Source organism: Galeopterus variegatus, unplaced genomic scaffold, assembly GCF_000696425.1.
Source record: "Galeopterus variegatus unplaced genomic scaffold, G_variegatus-3.0.2 Scaffold6403, whole genome shotgun sequence".
Lineage (NCBI taxonomy): Eukaryota > Metazoa > Chordata > Mammalia > Dermoptera > Cynocephalidae > Galeopterus > Galeopterus variegatus.
In genome coordinates, this window is record NW_007732514.1 from 68,836 (window position 1) to 90,339 (window position 21,504).

Genomic DNA, 21,504 nt, shown 5'->3' on the forward strand with positions numbered 1-21,504 from the left:
TTCCCCTCCCCCCCCCCCCGGTTTTTTTTTTTTGTGTGTGTGTGTGTGTGTGTGAATTTATTTATTTTTATCTCCCACCAATAAGTGAGAACCTGTGGTATTTCTCTTTCTGTGCCTGACTCGTTACACTTAATGTAATTCTCTCAAGGTCCAAAATGGTTATAAACCAATGGTTATAGCCCCAGCTTTAATCTCCACTCGCTGGGTTATTTAGGCACGTGATTTCTCTCGATGAGTCAGTTTCGCTGTCCATAAAATGAAGAAGTTGGCCTCGATGGTCTGTGAGGTTTCGCTGAGGAAAGATGGTCCAGTCCCCTCCGCTCCGCACCGCTTTTCCAGTAGTGCTCCCAGTTTGGGCCCTGGAGCACTGGATCCGCCTAAACCTGCGCCGCGCTGACTCGGCTTTCCTACGCAGCGTGGCTGTCGTGGTGGGCGCCCCGCGGACCCTGGGCCGCAGCCAGGAGGAGACAGGCGGTGTGTTTCTGTGCCCCTGGAAGGCCGACGGTGGCCAGTGCAACTCTCTGCACTTCGACCTTAGTAAGTCCCAGGCAAAGGGGAGAAGGAAGGGATTAAAGGGACGAGGACGGCCGGGCTTCAGCTCCCCGCCCCTTCTTGTGCACCCCAGGTGATGAGACCCGAAAAGTAGGCTCCCAAACTTTCAAAACCTTCAAGGCCCGGCAAGGACTGGGAGCGTCGGTCGTCAGCTGGAGCGACGTCATTGTGGTGGGCGTCGCAGGACAGGGCACAGGGAACAGTCGGGGGCAGGGACACGTGGGGAGAGGGGTGCCCCAGGCTCGCGCCTTTCCCCACTCTCCTATGGCTCTGCTCCAGGCCTGCGCCCCTTGGCAGCACTGGAATGTGCTAGAAAATGCCGAGGAAGCTGAGAAGACGCCCGTAGGTGGCTGCTTCGTGGCTCAGCTTCAAGACGGCCGGCGCGCGGAGTACTCTCCCTGTCGGGCCAACACCATGGGCGACGTTTACGTACAGTATAAGTTTAGTAAGCTCCGCCCTCTTGGCCCCGCTTAGCCCCGCCCTTAACCTGTTCCCTCCCCCAGCGATCCCGGGCCTGCTTTCAACCCAGCATCGCCCAATGGCCCCGCCCCTGGCCCCGCCCCTCTCGCACCGATTTAGGCCGCGCCCCAGCACTCGCCCTAGCCCCGCCCCTGCAGGATTCCGCCGGAGCCAGGCTCCAGGCTGCAGTGCACGCTCCTTCATCAGCCCCTTTGCTGACCCGTCCTCCTTGTCTCCTCTAGGTGGAGACAGGCGCTACTGCGAAGCGGGATTCAGCTCCGTGATCACCCAGGCAAGTAGGATGCAAAAGCCGCGTGGGGGCAGCCTCCGATCAGGGCGCCCTGTCACCTCTAGGGCTTCCCTTTCAGGCTGGGGAGCTGGTGCTTGGGGCCCCTGGCGGCTATTTTTTCTTAGGTACGTACCTATCCGTCCGCCTCCCTCCGTTTTTGCGGCCTGGGGAGACTCCAGGCGTCTGGGCCCCCACACCGCCTGTCCCTCGCGCCCTAGGTCTTCTGGTCCGAGCTCCAATTGCCAATATCGTCTCGAATTACCGGCCGGGCACCCTTTTGTGGCACGTACCCAACCAGCGCTTCACGTTCGACTCCAGCGACCCAGAGTATTTCGACAGCTACCGGGGTAACCCTGGCACCTCCCTTCCAGGCTTCCCAGCACTTAAGTGGCACTGCCCACGCCAGCTGGTCGGGTCCTTGCGGGAACCTCCATGCCAACCCAAGCTGGCCAGCCCCAGCGGCTAAGGCGCCTCTGCCCTTTTTCCTGCAGCTTCCCCCGCGGGCTGCGCAAGTCCCATGCGCCCCGCCTCGCCCTTCGCGCCAGGGACTCGCAGAACAGCTTAGGGCAGGTCTTGGCCTCTTGATGGCCTCAGTTTCACCATCTGCACGATGCAGGGTTGGACTAGGTGGTCTGTGAGTCCCCTCCTTGCTTGCCCTCGGCCTCCCTCTGCTTCGTCCTTCCAGAGAGACTAATTTAAACTATGTCCTCAGGGTACTCGGTGGCTGTGGGAGAGTTCGACGGGGATCTCAGCACTACAGGCAAGAAATCCATCTAGGGGCGGGAGTTGGGGAGCCCAACCCGGGGAGGAGCACCTCCCTGAAATCTCCTGTGGGCGCAGAAATCTCCCAGCACCAACATCTCCCCTGGGTGTGGGATAAGGGACGAGAGGTCTCAGGACCTCATTTGCTGAGCCCGGCTCTCCCCAGAGTATGTCCTCGGTGCCCCCACTTGGAGCTGGACCCTGGGAGCGGTGAGTGTCCCCCGCCCCCCAACTCCTTCCCTTCCTCCCCTGGAACGGATGGCTGTGGTAGGAGCAATAATGACGCGCTCCCATGCGCTGTCGGTGCAGGTGGAAGTTATGGACTCCTACTACCAGACGCTGCACCGGCTGCACGGAGAGCAGGTGAGGTTGGGTCCCGGTGTGAGCGGCCAAAGCAGGGGACGGAGACCCCAGGATATCCCGCGGGATGTAATTGCTGCTGTCTCGGAGAGGGTGCTGGGTCTGGAGGCGTGAATTAAGGGGCTCCTCATCTTCTTGCAGATGGCTTCGTATTTTGGGCACTCAGTGGCCGTCACTGACGTCAATGGGGATGGGTGAGGAGGGGGACACCCCACCCCTACCCAGTTGGCTCCTAATTACCAGAGGCAGGAGACGCCCTCGGTTTCTCCCTTTCCTAGCCCCCACTCTCACGTGACTACCCAGGAAAGCGGAGGGCGAGAGTGGGTGAGATTTGGCTCTAGCACCCAGGATCCCCATAGCCCGACCCCATATAACCACCCACCTGGCCCGCAGGAGGCAAGACCTGCTGGTGGGCGCTCCACTGTACATGGCGAGCTGGGCGGGCCGCAAGCTGGCCGAGGTGGGGCGTGTGTACTTGTTCCTGCAGTCCCGAGGCCCCCACGCCCTGGGCACCCCAAGCCTCCTGCTGACAGGCACACATCTCTATGGGCGATTCGGCTCGGCCATCGCGCCCCTGGGCGACCTCGACCGCGATGGCTACAATGGTGAGGGAAAAGAGGATCCCCACTTGCTGCAAAGGGGTTACCAGCCACCACAGAAAGTATGGACTTGACCTGAGGGCAAGCAGTGACCTTATCATATATGTAGTTTAGACGTGCAGTCTGCTGAGTTAAAGGAGACCAGTTCCAAGAGATAGTGACCACCTGCATGTGGATTTTGGCCATAGAGTTAGAGATGAGGGTGACTTCACAGCTATTTAGGACTTGATGAGAGACTGGGTGTGGGGCTAAGGGAGAGAGAGGAATTGGGTGGGTGATGGTGCTCTTCACTGACTGGAACTCAGGCCATGGAGCAGGTCTGGGGTGGGAGGACAGAGATCAGCAGTTCAGTTCTGGACCTGTTGAGCTTGAAGGGCTTGGGAGCATCAGGCAGAAATGACCAGAGAAAACTTGGGTGTTACTTCCCCCACTTCCACGAGAGAGATCTGAATGGCAGGAAGGGGATTGGGGAGGGTAAAATGAGAAGATGCCCAGGATAGAGCCCTGGGAAGCAAGAATATTTAGGGGACTACTAGAGGAGGCGAGTCTGGGAAGGAAACAGAGAAAGAGTGTCAAGAGAGAGAGGAGGGAAGCCAGGAGATCTGATGGCTCAGAACTCAAAGGAAGAGAATGCTTTAAGCAGGAGGAGGTGGGCGGGAGGGCTCAGTGGTTCCTGATGCTGATGAAAGCTACGATTAGGGCTGGAGAAGATTCATGGGCTTTAACAGGAAAGAGGTCATTGGTGACAGTGATAAGAATCGATTCTTACAAAATAATAAGATTATGGTGATTAACAAATACATTTTCAAAGGTGATCTTGAAAGTTATTGGTGATGGCCTGGCCGGTTAGCTTAGGTGGTTAGAGCACGGTGTTATAATACCAAAGTCAAGGGTTTGGATCCCCTTACCCGCCAGCCATGAAAAAAAAAGTTATTAGTGATAACGAGCCCATGGGTAGCTCTGAATTTGCATGATGGAAGTGGAATGGAGTGAAGGTCCCTAGGGAAAGAGGGGGCCAGTATTTAATAGGTCTCAATTACTCAATCTTCTGGTACTCAGTTTTCTTATCTAAAATGGGAATAATAAGGCCTAATTTTCAGTATGAAATAAAATCTTGTCAATATATTTTCCTCAATAAATAGTGAAGACTGTTACTATTTTGTACCAATCCTACTTGAGGGTCTCCTACCTGATTGTAAATTCCTTGGTGGCAGGTCACTTGACTCCTTGACTCAGACTTTGTACCCCTTTCCTGGTCTACTGGGGTCTGCCCAGAGAAGGAGCTCAGGAAAGTTTTACAGAGTCATCTGGGGGAGACTGAGTAACAAACTGCTACTCCCTTTCTCTTACTCCTTCCAGATGTTGCAGTAGCCGCCCCCTACGGGGGTCCCAGTGGTCGGGGCCAAGTGCTGGTGTTCCTGGGTGGGAATGAGGGGCTGAGCTCACGCCCCTCCCAGGTCCTGGACAGCCCCTTCCCCACACGCTCTGGCTTTGGCTTCTCCCTGCGAGGTGCTGTAGACATCGATGACAACGGATACCCAGGTGCCCCTGGACTGCCTCCATCTAAACAAGAAAGACCCTTGGGCATTTGTTGGAAGTGCTGAGAGATACAGCAGGGGCCCCTGCCTGACCTGGTGCCCCACTGTGGGCTCTGAGCTGTCTGTACAACTGGAATGCCAGGGGGGCTAGGTCAAACTTCCAATGGGGGAGGTGGTATAGGAACCCTTAGGAATATGAGATGAGGACCCTATGCCCTCTCTAATTGCCAATTCTGACCCCTCCCCCATTGTCTATAGACCTGCTGGTGGGAGCTTACGAGGCCAACAAGGTGATTGTGTACAGGTGAGCAGTGGCTCCAGGAGCTGGCTGGGGTGGGGAAGGGCCCACAGCATCAGAGGAGGCTGGACAAGGAGGGGACACAGTGGCAAGACCCGCCCATCCACCAGAGCTCAGCCGGTGGTGAAGGCCACTGTTCAGCTGCTGGTGCAAGATTCGCTGAATCCTGCTGTGAAGAATTGTGTCCTGCAACAAACCAAGACACCAGTGAGCTGGTGAGGAGGTGGAGGGAATGGGCCAGGCCGGATCTGGGACCTTGGGAGGCCCTAGTCCCTGAGCCCCACTCATGTCTTTGCAGCTTCGACATCCAAATGTGTGTGGGAGTCACTGGGCACAACATTCCTCAGAAGCTGCGTGAGTGGCATACAAGGGGCAGGAGGGAGGTGGGCCTGGGCTCCCCGCAGAGGCTGGCCAGGGAGATCCTGACCCTTTCTGCTTGCCCTGCCAGACCTAAATGCTGAGCTGCAGCTGGACCGGCAAAAGACCCGCCAGGGCCGGCGGGTGCTACTGCTGAACTCTCAACAGGCAGGCTTCACCCAGAGCCTGGACCTGAGCGGAAAGCACAGCCCCGTCTGCCACACCACCACGGCCTTCCTTCGAGTATGCCCAGGCTAGGGATCGGCAGGGCTGGGTGTGCAGAGTTCACCTACCAGACTTGTTCATCCAGCCCTGGGGCACTGGGCTAGGTGCTGGGGTTTAGTAGTGGTCAGTAGGGAATGGTCTATACTGGCTAGGAGAAGGTGTGGTGTGCATGGTAGCAAGATGGCCTGACTCTTGTCCCCTCCTAGGACGAGGCGGAATTCCGGGACAAGCTGAGCCCCATTGTGCTCAGCCTCAACGTGTCCCTGCAGCCCGAGAAGGCTGGAATAGCCCCTGCTCTCATGCTACATGGAGACACCCATATCCAGGAGCAGGTGGGGCAGGCAGGGGAGGTGCAGGACCCCTGACAGAAAGTCAGGGTTTGAGTTAGTGCCTAAGTTGTAATGTGAACCCCAAAACCTTGATGTTGCCGCTGCTATCTGATGTCACTCTTAACCCTAATGGAACCCCAGAATGTCAATATCCCCTAAATTCTGATACAAGCCCATAAATCCTAATATCACCATCAAAACCCTGACATTGTCCCAAACCTTCATATAAACCCCAAAACCCTGATGTCATCTCCAAACTCCTTTTCATTCTTAGATCTCCTCTTTTCCTAAGCCCTGATGTAAATCCCCAGTCCACTGTTGTGTTCCTAACCCTTATGTGACCTCCAAGCCCCACCTGCCCCAGCTTACCCGCACGCCCTGCTGTGCTTCCTCTAGACACGCATCGTCCTGGACTGTGGGGAAGATGGTGTGTGTGTCCCCCAGCTGCAGCTCGCTGTCAACGTGTGAGGGGACCTCTCAGTCTATCCTACCCTGGCCCTCTTTGCACCATTGATAACCACTCGCCACCTGAGTCCCCTCATCTCCTCCCAGACCCTAGGCCTGGACCCAGCCTCGCTGGCTTCACCCCTTTCCCTCCACAGGACAGGCTCCCCGCTGCTAGTTGGCACTGATAATGTGCTGGAGCTGCAGGTGGATGCAGCCAACGAGGGTGAGGGGGCCTACGAGGCAGAGCTGGCCGTTCACCTGCCCCCAGGTGCCCACTACATGCAGGCCCTCAGCAACATGGAGGTGAGGCCCCCACACTGGGGACATTACCAGAGACCTGGGAGGTACAGGAGCCTTGACTCTTGTCTCTCACCCCAAGAGTTTCCACTTCTCTTATGCTTTGCTTAAAAGATGTAATTTGTTTTAATTTGGAAGAGGAGTCTTGCTAGTGGCACAAAAATTTGAGCAGTCTATTATAGCCTCCCCCAACCCACCCCAAAAGGCTCAGGAGCCAGATGTTAACAGGAACCTCTGTTAACATTTGGTGGATTTCCTTCCAGTCATTTTTCCCAACACTGACTGGCACTTACATAGGTATATGTTTATTTTTTAACATACAAACCGGCCATCCCTATATATGGGATCCGAACCCGTGGCCCTGGTGCTATCAGCACCGCACTCTCCCGAGTGAGCCACAGGCCGGCCCGAAAAAAGATTTCTGAGCCTCCCCCAACCCACCCCAAAAGGCTCAGGAGCCAGATGTTAACAGGAACCTCTGTTAACATTTGGTGGATTTCCTTCCAGTCATTTTTCCCAACACTGACTGGCACTTACATAGGTATATGTTTATTTTTTAACATAGTGTATAATAATTGGGTCATACTCTATGTAATGGTTCATATTTTTTATTTCCAAGATGAAAATTCATTAAAAAATTAATAACGTGCTACAGCAATGCATAAAGTAGAACATGATGGTCCCTTGAAGTCCCACCCCAAGGAACTCCCTTCCCCACTCCGGCGAACCCGGGGCCTTGGTGTTCTCAGCACCGCACTCTCCCGAGTGAGCCACGGGCCGGCCCTCTGTTAACATTTGTTGGATTTCCTTCCAGTCATTTTTCCCAACACTGACTGGCACTTACATAGGTATATGTTTATTTTTTAACATAGTCTATAATAATTGGGTCATACTCTATGTAATGGTTCATGTTTTTTATTTCCAGATGAAAATTCATTAAAAAATTAATAACGTGCTACAGCAATGCATAAAGTAGAACGTGATGGTCCCTTGAAGTCCCACCCCAAGGAACTCCCTTCCCCACTCCGGCACAAAAGTGTTTCCCAGACTTTCCAAGGGAGCTTAAATCTATGTGGGATGCTCTGTAACCACCTTCTTTCTTGCAACTGCCTTTCTGAAGGGCTTTGAGAGGCTCAGCTGTAACCAGAAGAAGGAGAACGAGACCAGGGTGGTTCTGTGTGAGCTGGGCAACCCCATGAAGAAGAGTACCCGGGTGAGGCTGCAAGTCGTGGCTGCCGCATCTGTCCCATCAGGAGCCCCTAGACATCCAGGTTTAGGGGCTGGGTTTTAGAGGCAGATAGCTCTGGATTGGAATCCCGGTCCTCACACTCCCTAGCTCCGTATTCTTGGGTAAGTGACTTTCCCTCTGAGTGGGCTTCTGGATAAAACAGAGATAATAGTGACCTCGGAGCAGGAGAACTAGAGGCCACATTCAGAGCAGGGCTATATGTAACAAAACAGATAAATGACTTTAGCTGGCCAGTTAACTCAGTTGATTAGAGCGCCACCTTGTAACACCAAGGTCAAGGGTTCAGAACCCTGTCCCAGCCAGCTGCGGAAAAAAAAAAACTCTGGAATAATCAAAACAGATAAATGACTTTAGCTGGCCAGTTAACTCAGTTGATTAGAGCGCCACCTTGTAATACCAAGGTCAAGGGTTCAGAACCCTGTCCCAGCCAGCTGCGGAAAAAAAAAAAAAACTCTGGAATAACAAAACTCTGGAATAATATGTAACAAAACAGAGCAGGGCTGCCCAGGGTGGGCGATGACTTTGGCCCCTCTCTATCTCCCAGATAGGAATCACGATGTTGGTGAGTGTGGGAAACCTGGAAGAAGCTGGGGAGTATGTGTCCTTCCAGCTGCAGATCAGGAGGTACTGCACTGGGGAGCATTCTTACCCAGCACCCTTCCCCTATCTCTGACCCTGAGGCAGAGACCCTCAGACCCCTTCCATACAGGAGGGTTTTCTGAGATGCCTGCTCTTCAGACCTCCCTGTTCTCTTTCTTCCTCAGAGACTTGTTTCTGAGTCTTCGAGTCCTAGAGGAAGTTCTTTCCCAGGTCTAACTTCAGTGTGGCATGCTGTTTGTAAAATTAGCTCTCTCTTAGCCCTCTAAAATTCTGACCCCACCCCAGAGAGTCACTGGGCTGGTGTCCCTGACCTGCTTCTCCCCACCTACACCCCCACCCCCACCCTCCCAGCAAGAACAGCCAGAATCCAAACAGCAAGACTGTGCTGCTGGATGTACCAGTCCGGGCAGAGGCTCAAGTGGAGCTGCGAGGGTGAGAGGCCAGGGGTGGAAAAGGGAGATGGTAGGCAGGGCTCTAAAGTCCAGGGGGCCCTGGGAGAACCCCCACAGCCCAGGCAGGGGATCAAACTGACTCTGAGGCACTTGGGCATCTGCAGGAACTCCTTTCCAGCCTCCCTGGTGGTGGTGGCAGAAGAAGGTGACAGGGAACAGAACAGCTTGGACAGCTGGGGCCCCAAAGTGGAGCACACCTATGAGGTAAGGAGGAGCCTCTGGGTGCTGAGCTAGAGTGAGAGGGTCCTAGGAGCTGCGGGCTAGGTGCCATCCCGCCATCATGCCATCCCCTCCCCTCCAGCTCCACAACAATGGCCCTGGTGCTGTGAGTGACCTCCGCCTCAGTATCCACCTACCCAGCCAGTCCCAACCCTCTGACCTGCTCTACATCCTGGATGTACAGCCCCAGGGGGGCCTCCAGTGTTCCCCACAGCCCTCTCCCAACCCCCTCAAGGTGAGAGCCTGGGTGGAAGAAAGGGCTGTGGGGGAGCCCCCAGACCAACAACCAGGATACCTCTGCTGGGGGCCAGGGGGTGGGGGGAGATTGGCAGACCAAGAGCCTGACTGCTGCTTTGCCTCTGCAGCTGGACTGGGGGCTGCCCACCCCTAGCCCTTCCCCCATGGCCCATCACAGGCGGGAGCGCAGACAGGCATTCCTTCCAGGGCCCAAGCAGCCCTCAAGCCCTCAGGATCCCATTCTTGTGGTGAGCAGGCTCTGTGTTCTCCAGCTGGGGCCTCCCTGGGGCCTAGGGGGCAGAGGGCATGGGAGGCAGGGACAGGGGCTGTGATGGATGTGGGCCTGGTGCTGGCCACCCTTAGTCACATGGAGTACTCCAAGTGAACATGAAGAATTATGCTGGGCTTGTATCAGGGGTGGGACACTTGCATTTTCTTAAGCATCTCAGTACATTAAAGAAAATGAAACATGCCAAAGCAAGGTTACACAAATTCTGGGTACTGAGCACTGTATGATAATCTACCTCCTCCAGTCCTCTCCCTGCATCTCTGGGACTATGTGAGCGGCCTCAGGTAGAGAGAACATGTGAAGCTTGAATCTGAGGACCTTCCCTGACCCTTCTGTGTTGGGTTCTTGGGGTGAGGGGGGTGATGGGCATGGAGGGGCTGAGGACTTATGACATCTGCCCTCAGAGCTGCGACTCGGCACCCTGTACCGTGGTGCAGTGTGAGCTGCAAGAGATGGCGCGTGGGCAGCGGGCCATGGTCACCGTGCTGGCCTTCCTGTGGCTGCCCAGCCTCCGCCAGGTGGGGCTGGATGCAGGATGGGACATTCGGGAGGCGGGGTCCGAGGTGGGAGGCCGGAGTTCAGGGGACGGGAAGAGAGCCGGGGCGAGGTTTACTTTGGGGGACTGGCGTAGGATTAGACCAGGGACAGGGCTCCCCTGCCCCAAGTCTGGGGCTTGGACTCACACAACCAATAGGCCCTGTGTGGGTCTAAATGGCTTTCATCCTCACCGTGTCTAGAGGCCACTGGGTCAGTTTGTGCTGCAGTCGCACGCTTGGTTCAACGTCTCCTCACTTCCCTATGGCGTGCCCACTTTAAGCCTGCCCAGCGGGGAAGCTCTGGTGAGTAGGGAGGGAGGGTGCAGAGGAGATGAGCCGTGCAGGACCCACTGGGCTTCTTGTGTCAGTGCCCGGCCAAGATGGGGTGGGGCCTCCCTGGGTCTGAGGGATGGTACAGGTGGGTGGCTTGTCTGGGGGTCACCAGCCCCAGGTTTGAGTCTTTATGAAAGGCAGGTGTCAAGGTGACTAAGGAGACACGTGGATTTACCCCCAGGTGCAGACACAGCTGCTTCGGGTCTTCGAGGAGAGGCCCATTCCAATCTGGTGGGTGCTGGTGGGTGTGCTGGGTGGCCTGCTGCTGCTCACCCTCCTGGTCCTGGCCATGTGGAAGGTGAGGTGTGAAGGATAGTAGAGTCCCCAGGTGGGCACAGGCTTGGCCCTGCCCTATCTCACAAGGAAGCGGGGAGAGATGTGGCTCAGGTGGGTGATCCAGAGCCCATAGGATCTACGTCCCCACTATAAGAATGTCATTCTCCAGAGGACCTCCTCCAGGGCATATACCTCTGGAAGGGGTGCAACTGAAATCCTAAGACCTTTAGAAGGTACACACACACACGCACATGCACACAGAGTCAGAGGGAATGAGTGCTGGGATTCCTGTCTGCTGAGGAGGATGGGGTTCATCTCTTTCCCGAAGGGGTGCAACTGAAATCCTAAGACCTTTAGAAGGTACACACACACACGCACATGCACACAAAGAGTCAGAGGGAATGAGTGCTGGGATTCCTGTCTGCTGAGGAGGATGGGGTTCATCTCTTTCCCAGGAAGCCCATGTTCCTGGAGGCGAGTGGGCTATGGGTCTGGGAAATTAGGTCGGGGTTGGGGGACAGGTGGCAGACACACCTCCTCCTGGCTGTGGGGGAGGACTTTGGACTTAATGCTAAGTGTTGGGGTAACCCATTGATGAACCAACTGACCTCACAAGAGCTACTTGTATTTGGTTTTACCCAAAGGGGTAAATGTTAAATTCTGAAAAGAATAATTTGACATCCATGCAGGGCGAGTTCCAGGGCAGGTTTCTAGGTGGGTGGCTGTGAATATTTAAGAAAAGATTAACAGTTGGTTAGAGTGCAGTGTTATAACACCAAGGTCTCAGTTCAGATCTCCATACTGACCAGCCACCAAAAAAAAAGAGAGAGAGAGAAAGATTAAGCTGTGATCCTTGAACAACAGCCACATTTCTTCCCCCCACCGTCATTGCAACTGGATGGCCAACTTATCTTGATCCAGCAAAGCATTTGGCATTTGCCTATAGGCAAGACAGAAATGTGAGCTGGATCATAGAAACTCAGATTTATTCATTTATTTTTATTTATTTTTGGCAGCTGGCGGGTACAGGGACCAGAACCCGAGACCTTGCTGTTAGTAGCACCATGCTCTCCCAAGTGAGCTAACCAGTCAGGCAGAGACTCAGATTTAGACCTGAATAATTCTGATAAAGCTGAAGGAGATCTCTATGGGGGTATCCCAAAGCACTGTCCCAGCCCTGGGCTGCCTGCCATTGTCATGTGTCCCTTGAATAAAGTCAGAAGAAGCCACTCTTCATCCTGTGGATGGCTGCTAGCTGGGAGGGAGTTCCAATACCATGGGTGACTGAAGCAGATTCAAGACAGCCTTGACAGATTGTAAAGTTGGGTTGAAACCAACAAGATGAAATTCACCAGGGATGAGCGCTAGGTCCTGAGTTGAGGTTCCAAAAAATTGGTTACATAAGAATGGGACTGGGAAATCTGGCTAGATGGAAATTTCTTTTAAAAAGAGAAAGAATAAAATAAAAGTCAAATAAAAATATTCTCATAGTAACTCTGTGGAATGGATAACTAATATGGACATTCTGTGTCAAGACAGGTGAAATAACTTGCCAACAGTCACACAGGTAGGAAATGGTAGAGCTTTAAATTTTAATCTAGGCAGTCTGAATCCAGAGGGTGTGCCCGTAACCATGAATCCTTAATTGACAAATAAAGATGAAATATATTTTAAAAAGAGAGGAAAGGAAGAAAATTTTTTAAAAGAGAGAGAGAAAGGAGGAAGGAAGGGAGAAAGGGAGAAAGAGAAAAGAAAAAAGGAAACAGGCAAGAAGGAAAGAAAGAAAAAAAGAGAAGAGAGAACGAATCTGGTATTGCCCACAACTCACAAAGAGGTCCCCTGAAGCCGGGAGACCCGACCAGGAAGGAAGCCCGCTGTCATCTACAGGATGAGGTCCTTGCCCTAGATATCCAGTCCTTTCCTGGGCACCACACTGTGAGAATGGGAGAAGGATACGGTGACAAGCCGGAGAGAACCAGGGGAGGAATGCCAGATGAGGTGAGGATCTGGCAACGCGGAAGCTGGTGATGATGATGACAACCAGAAATATTCAACTGGAAGGAAAGGGAGCTTGGCTGGGGCTAGGGCAGACCAACAGCTGTCTTCAAATGTGGGGCTCAGTGGCTGAGGAAGAAGGAAAAGACGGCTTGTCATTCATGAAGACAGAACCAGTGGGACCTCCTGGCGACTGTCAGTGGGAGAGAAAGGCTGCTTGCATTTCTGGAAGGACTTCCTAACCATCCTGACTGCCCAGCAGTGGACCGTGCTACTTGAGCGGAGGGGAGCCCCCACCTCACCCTGGGCCAACAATAGCACCACTGATTGCACCCCTGCTCCTGTCAGGGCTGTGCGGGACCCTTTATATCATTATCTCAACCGTTACAACAACCGTATGAGGTAGAGATTATTACAATTCTCATTTTGAAAGAAAACTGAAGACCAAAAGGCTAAGCGACTTGTCCACGGTTTAATAAAAGGCAGAAGCTAGACCAGAAGCCAGATCTGGCTGCTTTGGAGGGGCCTGCGCTGCTACCTACCTAACACGCGTGGGTGTTTGTGCTGAAAGAGCGGGACAGTAGAGCACGGAGTTCTTACACTTTTTTTGAGACACTCATGACCGTACCCCTTTGGGAGTGTGTTGTAAGCAGGAGTCATTCTCCCCTCAAAAATTTTGCACCTAATTTTGGGGGCTCTCGAACCCCAAGAACCCTGGTGATTGCACCCTAACTGCAGCGCTGGTGAATTGGGGGATATTCTGTTCCTTTGATTTGGGTGGGGGGAGCTAGGCGACCTGAGATCGGCGCTCCTGGGGGAAAGTGGAGGGAGGGACAGGGCAACCGTCCGGGGCGGGGGTCTCGGGGAAACACGGTGGGGAGGAGGGGGGTCCCCAGGCTCGGCGCCGCTGCCCGCTCCCGACTTGTTTTTCTCCCTCCTGGTCCGCGAGGCGCTGCTGCCTGAGCTATTGTCTACCGAAGACACCCGCCCAGGGGCGGGCTGGGGCGGGAGCCGGCTCCGCAGCCGCCTGCGGGTTTCTCGCTCCCGACCCCGGCTGGATGGGGGCGCAGGCGTCGGCTGCCACCCCAGGCCGGGCCGAGGGCCGGGCGCCTAGAACTGGGTTTGAAGGGGGGAGGGGAGTAGGGGGAGTGGGTGAGGCTGTGGGCGGGATTGGCTGCTCGAATGCTGTTCTTGGCCCTGGAGCCTGACAGCCCCCAGCTGGCCCCCCAGGTTTGAATTTGGGGTGCACCAAATAAATGCTGATTAGCCCTGATGGAGGAGGAGCTGCAGTTGGGGGGCTCTGAGAAAAGGGGTACATCGTGATTCCCAGCTCAAGGCGCATGGCAGGGCTGTGATCTCGGAGCCATGCTGAGCTGGCTGGCTGTGGGCAGTGCTGGCTGGGAGGGCAGGTGCCCGGGTCCCGGTCCAGGAGACCTCCTGTCACTCCTGCCCACTGCCCAACCCCAGATCGCCCCTTCCTCATCTCACCTCTCCTTCGCGCTGGAGACCCTCCCAGCGCCGCCTCGCCGGGCCCAGGTGGGTGTGTGAGGTGGGGGTGGGGCCAGCTCCTGCCGCGGAAGAGGGTGAGACCTTCACTCCACACCCGGTGCTCGGGCGCTCAGGGGCCTCCAGCCCCTTCAGCCCTGCGCCGACCTTGCAGCCTCCTGCCCCACCACCCCTTCTGCCCTCCCTTCCCCTGCCCGTGGGCCCCATTCCCGTCTGAAATTGTTCTCCACTCCTCACCCCCCACCCCACCAAGGAGCTGGCAGGAAAAGCGGGGGGTGGGGGGCGGGGGGTTCTGGATGAGGGAAATGGGATCCGGATAAAGGGAGGGGGGTCGGATTTCCTCCTGGAATGAGGTAGGGCTGAAGCCAGGAGAGGTGGATACTGTATGGAATGTCAGGCTTTGAGGAATGGTGAAGACTCTCTCTGCCTCAGTCTCCCCTGCTCTCTGGGGGAGGAGAGAAGGCTTTGCTAGATAGGAAGAAGCCCTCCATCAAGTCACTGCACCCCAGGGGAAGGGACCCAGTGAATTGGCTGGAACAGAGCCAGGATAGGGGGATCTCTCAGGCAGCTGGCTGGGAGCCCAGGTTGAGGGAAAAGGGAAGGGAATGTGCTAGGCATCTGCCCCTGCTCCTCCACCCCTAACCCCCAGCTTGGCAGTGATGCCTCCTTCAGGCCTTACCTGCCCACCCCTGTCTTGTTTCCCCAGCCCCCCTCCCCTCTTCTGAGACTCAGGCCCTTGAACCCAAGGCATTCCCTCAAATGACCATATTTCAGACTCCTGGGTCCCCTCTTCCCAGCTGCTCTATCCAGCTGCTCCTAGCCTGGGGTAGGAGTGGGGAGTCACCAGGCCCTTCTAGCTTCTCAGAATTCCTACTGGGTGGTGGACGCGGGGGGAGGCTGCCAGCTCCTTGGAGAACCAGAGAGTGGGAGTGGATTGAGTGTGTGCACCCACCCTACAGGGTAGGGCTCTGGCCTGGGAGGGGAGAGGGAGGTGGACTCGGGCAAACAGCCGGATGGGATGCCAGGGGCAGGCGTGGCGCTGGCCTTGGGTTGGAAGCCTGAGACAAGACACCTGTCACCATGAGTGTCAGGATAAAGCCTTCCCCCTTCCCAAAGCCTCCATGACCCCCTGACCTCCCGGTGCCCTGCTGGTCTCAGCTCCAGACTCCCCTAGGTTTGCCTCGAGCACCCAGCCCACTCCCCACCTGTCTCCTGGGCCCCACACTGAGGCCTCTGTACTTTGCCAGGCATGACACTCATTATTAGCAGCAAGGTAGGGGTAAGCCATGTTCTTGAGGGAGGAGTATGCTGACTGGGAGGGGTTAGATGGTGCTGTGGATCCGAGAAGTTGCCTGGGAATCCACAGGAACAACTCAAGGCCTAGTCCCTCCCCCACCACCCCATCTGAGCTCAGGACACCTGCAGGCCCAGCCAAGCTGGACTATCTTGGGGCTAGGGGCAGAGACAGTCCTGGAAAGCAGAAGACTTGGGCTTTCCTTCCCAGCCCCCTCCGCACCAGTTTTCTTGGGCCTGGGTCTCCGTTCTCCTCCCCCCCCCCCAACTCCTTCCCCTTGCCAGGGCCCCAGCTCCCTGCCAGATCTCCTGGGAGGAATGAGGGCGTTGCCATGGTGACTGACTTGTAGCTGACCAGCTGGGAGGGGGTGGGCTATACATGTGAGGGGAGGGGTCAGGAGGTATTTGTTTAAGCTTAGGGGTTGGAGTGAATTCCTAAATCTGAAGGGCAACAAGCTTGTGCAAAGGATTCTGGGAAGAGGACAAATGATGGGAATGACCAATTCCCTAGTGTCCCCTTCTCAACTTTTTCCTGAGAACCCAGACTCTGATTTAGCCTCCAACCTCCCTTCCAAACTGCTGAATCTTGACCTCTCTCCTCTCTACCTGCAGGCCCCTGGGTCTCCACTTACTCATCCTTTCTCTGCCCTCCCTTGCCTCTCCTCTCCCCAGAGACTGGTCTCCTAGGGTCCAGTGGTTAAGAATTTATGTTCTAGGGCTCAGGCTAGACTGTGGTGCTGATAACACCAAGGTCCAGGGTTCAATCCCTGTACCGGCTAGCTGCCAAAAAAAAAATTTATGTTCCAGAAACAGACTTCCAGGTTTGTATCCCAGACCTGCCACTTAACTGTAGTGCAAGTATCTGAATTCTTTTAGCCCCAGTTTCCTTATCTGTAAAATGGGATAAGGGCATATTTTCTCAAATCTAATACACCATTGACCATAAGACATTACCATTATTTCATCTACCAGTCAGAAAGGACAAAATGCTGCCAATTGTAATTATGACATCATTAATCATAAGCATAGACTGAGTTCAGAAATGTTAAAATGTGAAACAGCACCAGTGTTAGACTTGATAAAATGTGGTAATAGTACCAGCTCACAGGCTGATGTGAGATTTAAATAAGGGCTCTATAAATCCTGGCTCTTATTATAATACCTTCTCTAGCCTCAGTCCCCAAACCTCTCCCAACCAACAGCCCCCTCGTCTGACCTTGGGGCTCCCCTAGTTCTCTTACACCCCCTCCTCATCCCATCTTGCCTACAGAGATCCTGATCAAGGTGCAGGTGTATGTGAGCGGGGAGCTGGTGCCCCTGGCCCGGGCCTCCGTGGATGTGTTTGCAAACCGGACCCTGCTGGCTGCTGGTACCACAGACTCAGAGGGTGTGGCCACACTGCCCCTCAGTTACCGCTTGGGCACCTGGGTGCTGGTCACTGCTGCCCGCCCTGGCTTCCTCACCAACTCTGTGCCCTGGCGTGTTGACAAGCTGCCCTGTGAGTGCAGGGGCAGGTGGAGGGGGCAGCAGCAGACCCTCCATTAGCCCCTTCTCAAAATAGTCCTTGGGGGGAGGGGCTGGCTTTCCAGCAGCTGCTGCCTGGGCTGGGGTGTGCAGAGGGGGGCTGAGGGAGGATGAAGCCACTGGGCTTCAGATGGAGGGGCTGCCTGGCTGGGGAAGAAGGGTTTTTTCTGGAGCTGACAAGCCACCCCTCCTGCAGTGTATGCATCTGTCAGCCTCTACTTGCTCCCTGAGCGGCCAGCCACCCTCATCCTCTATGAGGACCTTGTGCACATCCTCCTAGGCTCTCCTGGTAAGGCTCCCTGCTACCCCATCCCACACCAACTCCTCTTCCTTCCCCTGACCTGGGTGTAGAGACCTCCGCCCTTTCACATAGTAGCTGGGTGCCCTTGGGCAAGTCATTTACCCTCTCTGAGCCATGATTTGTTGGTTTTTAAGATGTGGAAGGATAACATCTACATCATCAAATTGAGTTAAGGATTAAATAACATCAAGCGTGCAAAAAAGCAGCACACAAGTGTTCAATAAATGCTTATAGTCATCGGGGCTTCTTGTGGTTTCTATTTGTCCTCCATTCCTACCTCCCTGCCACCTTTAACTTCAGTGGATCTACACATATTTGTTGTGTACCTATTGGGTGCCTGGCTATGTTAGAAGGCCATGAGGGGGTCCTTCCACAGGTATTGAACACCTGTCAAGTGCGAGGCCTGGAGCAGTCCCCCAGTGGTCCTTGCCTACCCACAGGCTTCAGTCTCACCCAGGTAATCCTCGCTTCGGGCACTGTGGCTGGTGCCCGGCAACAGTGGTGAGGAAGAACAGGCCCACTCCCTGCCTCATGGTCACAGACACTATGCAGACAGACAAACGGATCATTGCAAACCCTGAGATAGTCACAGAGCAGGCAGGACAGTGGAGTAGAGGGCAGCTGCGTTCAATGTGGAGCTACCCCTATGCTGCAAACGTAGCCAGGCAGGCAAGAGAATCTGGTGGAAGGGAGCAGCAGGACCGCATGGACTTGGGAGTCGAAGGGGTAGCAAAGGCACCTTCACTGGAGAGGAAGGCCTGGGGGGGTCTCTGAGGTGCAGGGGCATAGGGGACAGTGAGGGTGCGGGGAACGCTCTGTCCTGGCTATGCAGGAGCTGGGTAGACTCCATTCGGCTAATACCAGAGAGCCACAGGGGTTTTGGAATGGAAGAAACCCCTCCCCGATTTATATTCTCAGCTTGAGCCCTTGTCACCCAATTACTTGTTTGTTCATCTTCATCATTCTCATCCTGAACCAGAAGCTTCTAAATGCCCCCTGGAGGTTTCTAAAATGCCAAATGGACCCTTTGTTGCCCCCTAGCTTAAAGCCCTCCATGGCTCCCACTGCATTCAGTATAAAGCTCGAACCCTTCACAGAGCTGACGGCACCCCCAGCACCTGCCTGCTCTTGCCTTGCCTGCTCCCACGCGTCACTGCGCCTGCAGGTCCCTGAACTTCAGCCCGCAGCCTCCTGCCTCTGGGTCTTCCTCACGCCAGTCCTCCTGGAAGGCCTTCCCACTGTTGTTCCTGACCTAGTCTTACTCATCCAGCAAGACTCCACAGGGCTCTCCCCGAGCTGAGCGGGCCAACTCCCCTGATACCCTGCACCCCTCCATTTTAATAGTGAGACAGGACGGAATGGTGGGCGAGAGGATGGGCCCTGGCACCAAGCAGCCTGGCTCAAGGAATGTAACCTTGGGCAAGTTACTGAACTTCTCCTGCCTCCATTTCTGGACCTATAAAATGGGGTTGATAATAAAGGCACCTACCTCAGGAGCCATTATGCTAATTACAGGGGTTAATATAGGTTATAGGTAACCTGCTTAAAACAGTGTGTGGCATATCTTAAAGCTTAATTAATGTTAGCTATGACCATTCTGTATTGGAGTTGTCTTACGTCTGTCCCCTCCATGCCAACACACACACCCACACACCACCTAAGCTGTCTAATGCAGTAGCCACTAGCTTCAAGTGTCTACTTAAATTGAAATAATTAAAAAATGTATTAAATTCTTAAAAATTAAAAATAAATCCAGTGCCTCAGTTACATGAGCCACATGCTTAATAGCCATGTGTGTCTAGCGGGTACCATAATGGGCATTATAGATACAGAACATTTCCATCACAGCAGAAAGTGGTAATGGATACCATTAGACGGCACTGCACTAGCCTGTGAACCTGAAGGCAGGGAATTGTGTCTTACTCACCTTTACATCCTAGTACCTAACCCAGTGCCTGCCACACTGTAGACAATACTAATTGTTTGAGGACCTGAACCTCATTACTTTATAGATTTTAAGGAAACAGTGTTTCAGAGAGAGCAAGTAACTTTCTGAGGGTCACACAGAGATTTCAGGTCCATGTCTCTTCCAGCCATGGTTAATATTCTATGACTGCCCAGTTCCCTCAAGGCACCACCCTCCCCGGCCTTCCCAAGTGGCCTGACCCCGTGGCTCCCCTTCTCCTTAGACACTTGCTTTCTGCTCTGGTCCCTGGGGAACCTTGTCCCTGGCCAGGCTACTGAGCCTCTCTCTCCACCCAGGTTCCCGCTCCCAGCCCTGGGTGCAGTTCCAGCGCCGAGCTGCCCGCCTGCCTGTCAGCTCCACCTACAGCCAGCTCTGGGCCTCGCTCACACCTGCTAGCACACAGCAAGAAATGCGGGCATTCCCTGCCTTCCTGGGCACTGAGGCCTCCAGCTCAGGTATGCTGGGTGCCAGGCAGGGAAGGGGTCTCCCCCACCCCAGGATTTAGCTCTCAGCCCTTGTGACCTCTCCCCTCAGGCAACGGCTCCTGGCTGGAGCTGATGCCCCTGGCTGCCGTAAGCGTGCACCTGTTCACAGGCAATGGGACAGAGGTGCCACTCTCAGGCCCCATTCACCTGTCCCTGCCTGTGCCCTCAGAGACTCGTGCCCTCACTGTGGGCACCAGCATTCCAGCCTGGAGGTTTGACCCCAAGAGTGGTAAGTACCTCAGGGCTTTGCATGTGTTGGATTTGGGGAAGGAAAGTGGGACTTAGGTGTGTGTGGGGGGGTAACATTGAGTTTGATGAAACCCCTGCCTCTCTCAGGGCTGTGGGTGCGCAATGGCACTGGTGTGATCCGCAAGGAAGGCCGGCAGTTCTTCTGGACCTTTGTCTCCCCCCAGCTGGGCTACTGGGTGGCTGCCATGGCCTCCCCCACGGCTGGTGAGAGGGGTGGGTCAGCGAAGGCAGGGGCCAGTGGTGGAAGGGGAAGCTGGGAGAGACAACTCCTGAAAGGCAGGAAGGGCACCCACACCTGAACACTAAGCCCTTATCTGGCACAGGGCTGGTCACCATCACGTCGGGTATCCAGGACATTGGAACCTACCACACCATCTTCCTGCTCACCATCCTGGCTTCTTTGGCCCTGCTGGTGCTCATTCTGCTATGTCTGCTCATCTACTACTGCCGGTGAGTGCGTGGGCCTCCCACCCCACAGCACCCCTCCGCCCTCAACCTCCTGTCCTCTGACTGAGGCCTGCTCTATGCCGGCTCTTATGTTGGGCTCTGGGGCCCCAAAGATGCATAAAAACACAATCCTCATCTTCAAGGTGCTGACGGGAAGAACTGCATATGCACATATAAAGAGAATGGTGGCTTAAGACAAGGTGGGGGGTGCGGATAGGAGGCAGGACGTGCAGGCCAGGCCCCCCAGAGACAACCTGCCGCTGCTCCTACCATCCCAGCTCTCACTCCCAGGGGACGCCAGGTCAGACATGCCCTAGTTGGCTCCGGTGCTCTTCCCAGGTACTCAGGGCACCTCCTACAAGGAAAGGAGTGCAGACTTTGCCGCGAGAAGAACCCGAACACAGCTGCTGGATGTGGGGCTCCCACAGGCACCCAGACTCTTTCCACCAACTTCTCCCATGCCCCAGGCTACAACCCGCCTCCCCTGAACGTCCCAGGCGTTCTCCCCACCCCATCCAACTGTATTCATCCTCGTCTTGCAACTGCGGGGTTAGGGAGCTACTACGGCCCTCACCCTTTCCTGAGGGTCCCGGTCTGCTCCCTCCTCTCCAGGAGGCGCTGCCTGAAGCCAAGGCAACAGCACCGAAAGCTGCAGCTTTCCGGGCCCTCTGACGGTAACAGACGAGACCAGGCCACCTCGATGTCCCAGCTCCACCTTATCTGTGGCGGACCCCTGGATCCCGCCCCATCGGGGGACCCCGAGGCTCCGCCTCCAGGCCCCCTCCACTCGGCCTTCTCCAGCTCCCGGGACTTGGCCGCCTCCCGGGACGACTTCTTCCGCGCCAAGCCACGCTCTGCCGGCCGCCCGGCCGCCGAGCCTTCTGGTGCCCGCGGGGGCGAGGGTGCCGGGCTCAAGGGCGCCCGCTCAGTCGAGGGTCCCGGCGGGCTGGAGCCCGGCCTAGAGGAGTACCGGCGGGGGCCCTCGGGGGCCGCGTTCCTGCACGAGCCGCCCTCGGCCTGGCTCAAGGAATGTAA

At 55.3% G+C, this 21,504-nt stretch overlaps 2 protein-coding genes across 2 annotated transcripts in view; both read left to right on the top strand.

Moving 5' to 3' along the window:
* Positions 1 to 10,949, top strand: part of ITGA2B (integrin, alpha 2b (platelet glycoprotein IIb of IIb/IIIa complex, antigen CD41)) — a 13,219-nt gene extending 2,270 nt beyond the window's left edge. Inside the window, exons 2-29 of the mRNA XM_008590832.1 lie at positions 416 to 537; positions 626 to 723; positions 832 to 997; positions 1,254 to 1,303; positions 1,380 to 1,425; positions 1,519 to 1,647; positions 2,013 to 2,060; positions 2,229 to 2,272; positions 2,372 to 2,425; positions 2,564 to 2,616; positions 2,816 to 3,027; positions 4,381 to 4,563; positions 4,818 to 4,863; positions 4,968 to 5,072; positions 5,156 to 5,211; positions 5,306 to 5,457; positions 5,646 to 5,771; positions 6,165 to 6,232; positions 6,371 to 6,518; positions 7,633 to 7,725; positions 8,306 to 8,385; positions 8,713 to 8,793; positions 8,918 to 9,017; positions 9,115 to 9,267; positions 9,398 to 9,517; positions 9,963 to 10,076; positions 10,296 to 10,397; positions 10,609 to 10,949. Of these exons, the coding sequence (XP_008589054.1) occupies positions 416 to 537; positions 626 to 723; positions 832 to 997; positions 1,254 to 1,303; positions 1,380 to 1,425; positions 1,519 to 1,647; positions 2,013 to 2,060; positions 2,229 to 2,272; positions 2,372 to 2,425; positions 2,564 to 2,616; positions 2,816 to 3,027; positions 4,381 to 4,563; positions 4,818 to 4,863; positions 4,968 to 5,072; positions 5,156 to 5,211; positions 5,306 to 5,457; positions 5,646 to 5,771; positions 6,165 to 6,232; positions 6,371 to 6,518; positions 7,633 to 7,725; positions 8,306 to 8,385; positions 8,713 to 8,793; positions 8,918 to 9,017; positions 9,115 to 9,267; positions 9,398 to 9,517; positions 9,963 to 10,076; positions 10,296 to 10,397; positions 10,609 to 10,743 (2,884 nt within the window). The 3' untranslated portion in view covers positions 10,744 to 10,949. The remainder of the gene's footprint in view (positions 1 to 415; positions 538 to 625; positions 724 to 831; positions 998 to 1,253; positions 1,304 to 1,379; positions 1,426 to 1,518; positions 1,648 to 2,012; positions 2,061 to 2,228; positions 2,273 to 2,371; positions 2,426 to 2,563; positions 2,617 to 2,815; positions 3,028 to 4,380; positions 4,564 to 4,817; positions 4,864 to 4,967; positions 5,073 to 5,155; positions 5,212 to 5,305; positions 5,458 to 5,645; positions 5,772 to 6,164; positions 6,233 to 6,370; positions 6,519 to 7,632; positions 7,726 to 8,305; positions 8,386 to 8,712; positions 8,794 to 8,917; positions 9,018 to 9,114; positions 9,268 to 9,397; positions 9,518 to 9,962; positions 10,077 to 10,295; positions 10,398 to 10,608) is intronic.
* Positions 10,950 to 13,970: 3,021 nt separating this feature from the next.
* FAM171A2 (family with sequence similarity 171, member A2) overlaps positions 13,971 to 21,504 on the top strand; it is an 8,216-nt gene continuing 682 nt past the window's right edge. The window contains exons 1-9 of the mRNA XM_008590846.1: positions 13,971 to 14,010; positions 14,166 to 14,234; positions 16,768 to 16,995; positions 17,218 to 17,310; positions 19,585 to 19,743; positions 19,823 to 20,002; positions 20,110 to 20,226; positions 20,346 to 20,472; positions 21,082 to 21,489. Of these exons, the coding sequence (XP_008589068.1) occupies positions 13,971 to 14,010; positions 14,166 to 14,234; positions 16,768 to 16,995; positions 17,218 to 17,310; positions 19,585 to 19,743; positions 19,823 to 20,002; positions 20,110 to 20,226; positions 20,346 to 20,472; positions 21,082 to 21,489 (1,421 nt within the window). The remainder of the gene's footprint in view (positions 14,011 to 14,165; positions 14,235 to 16,767; positions 16,996 to 17,217; positions 17,311 to 19,584; positions 19,744 to 19,822; positions 20,003 to 20,109; positions 20,227 to 20,345; positions 20,473 to 21,081; positions 21,490 to 21,504) is intronic.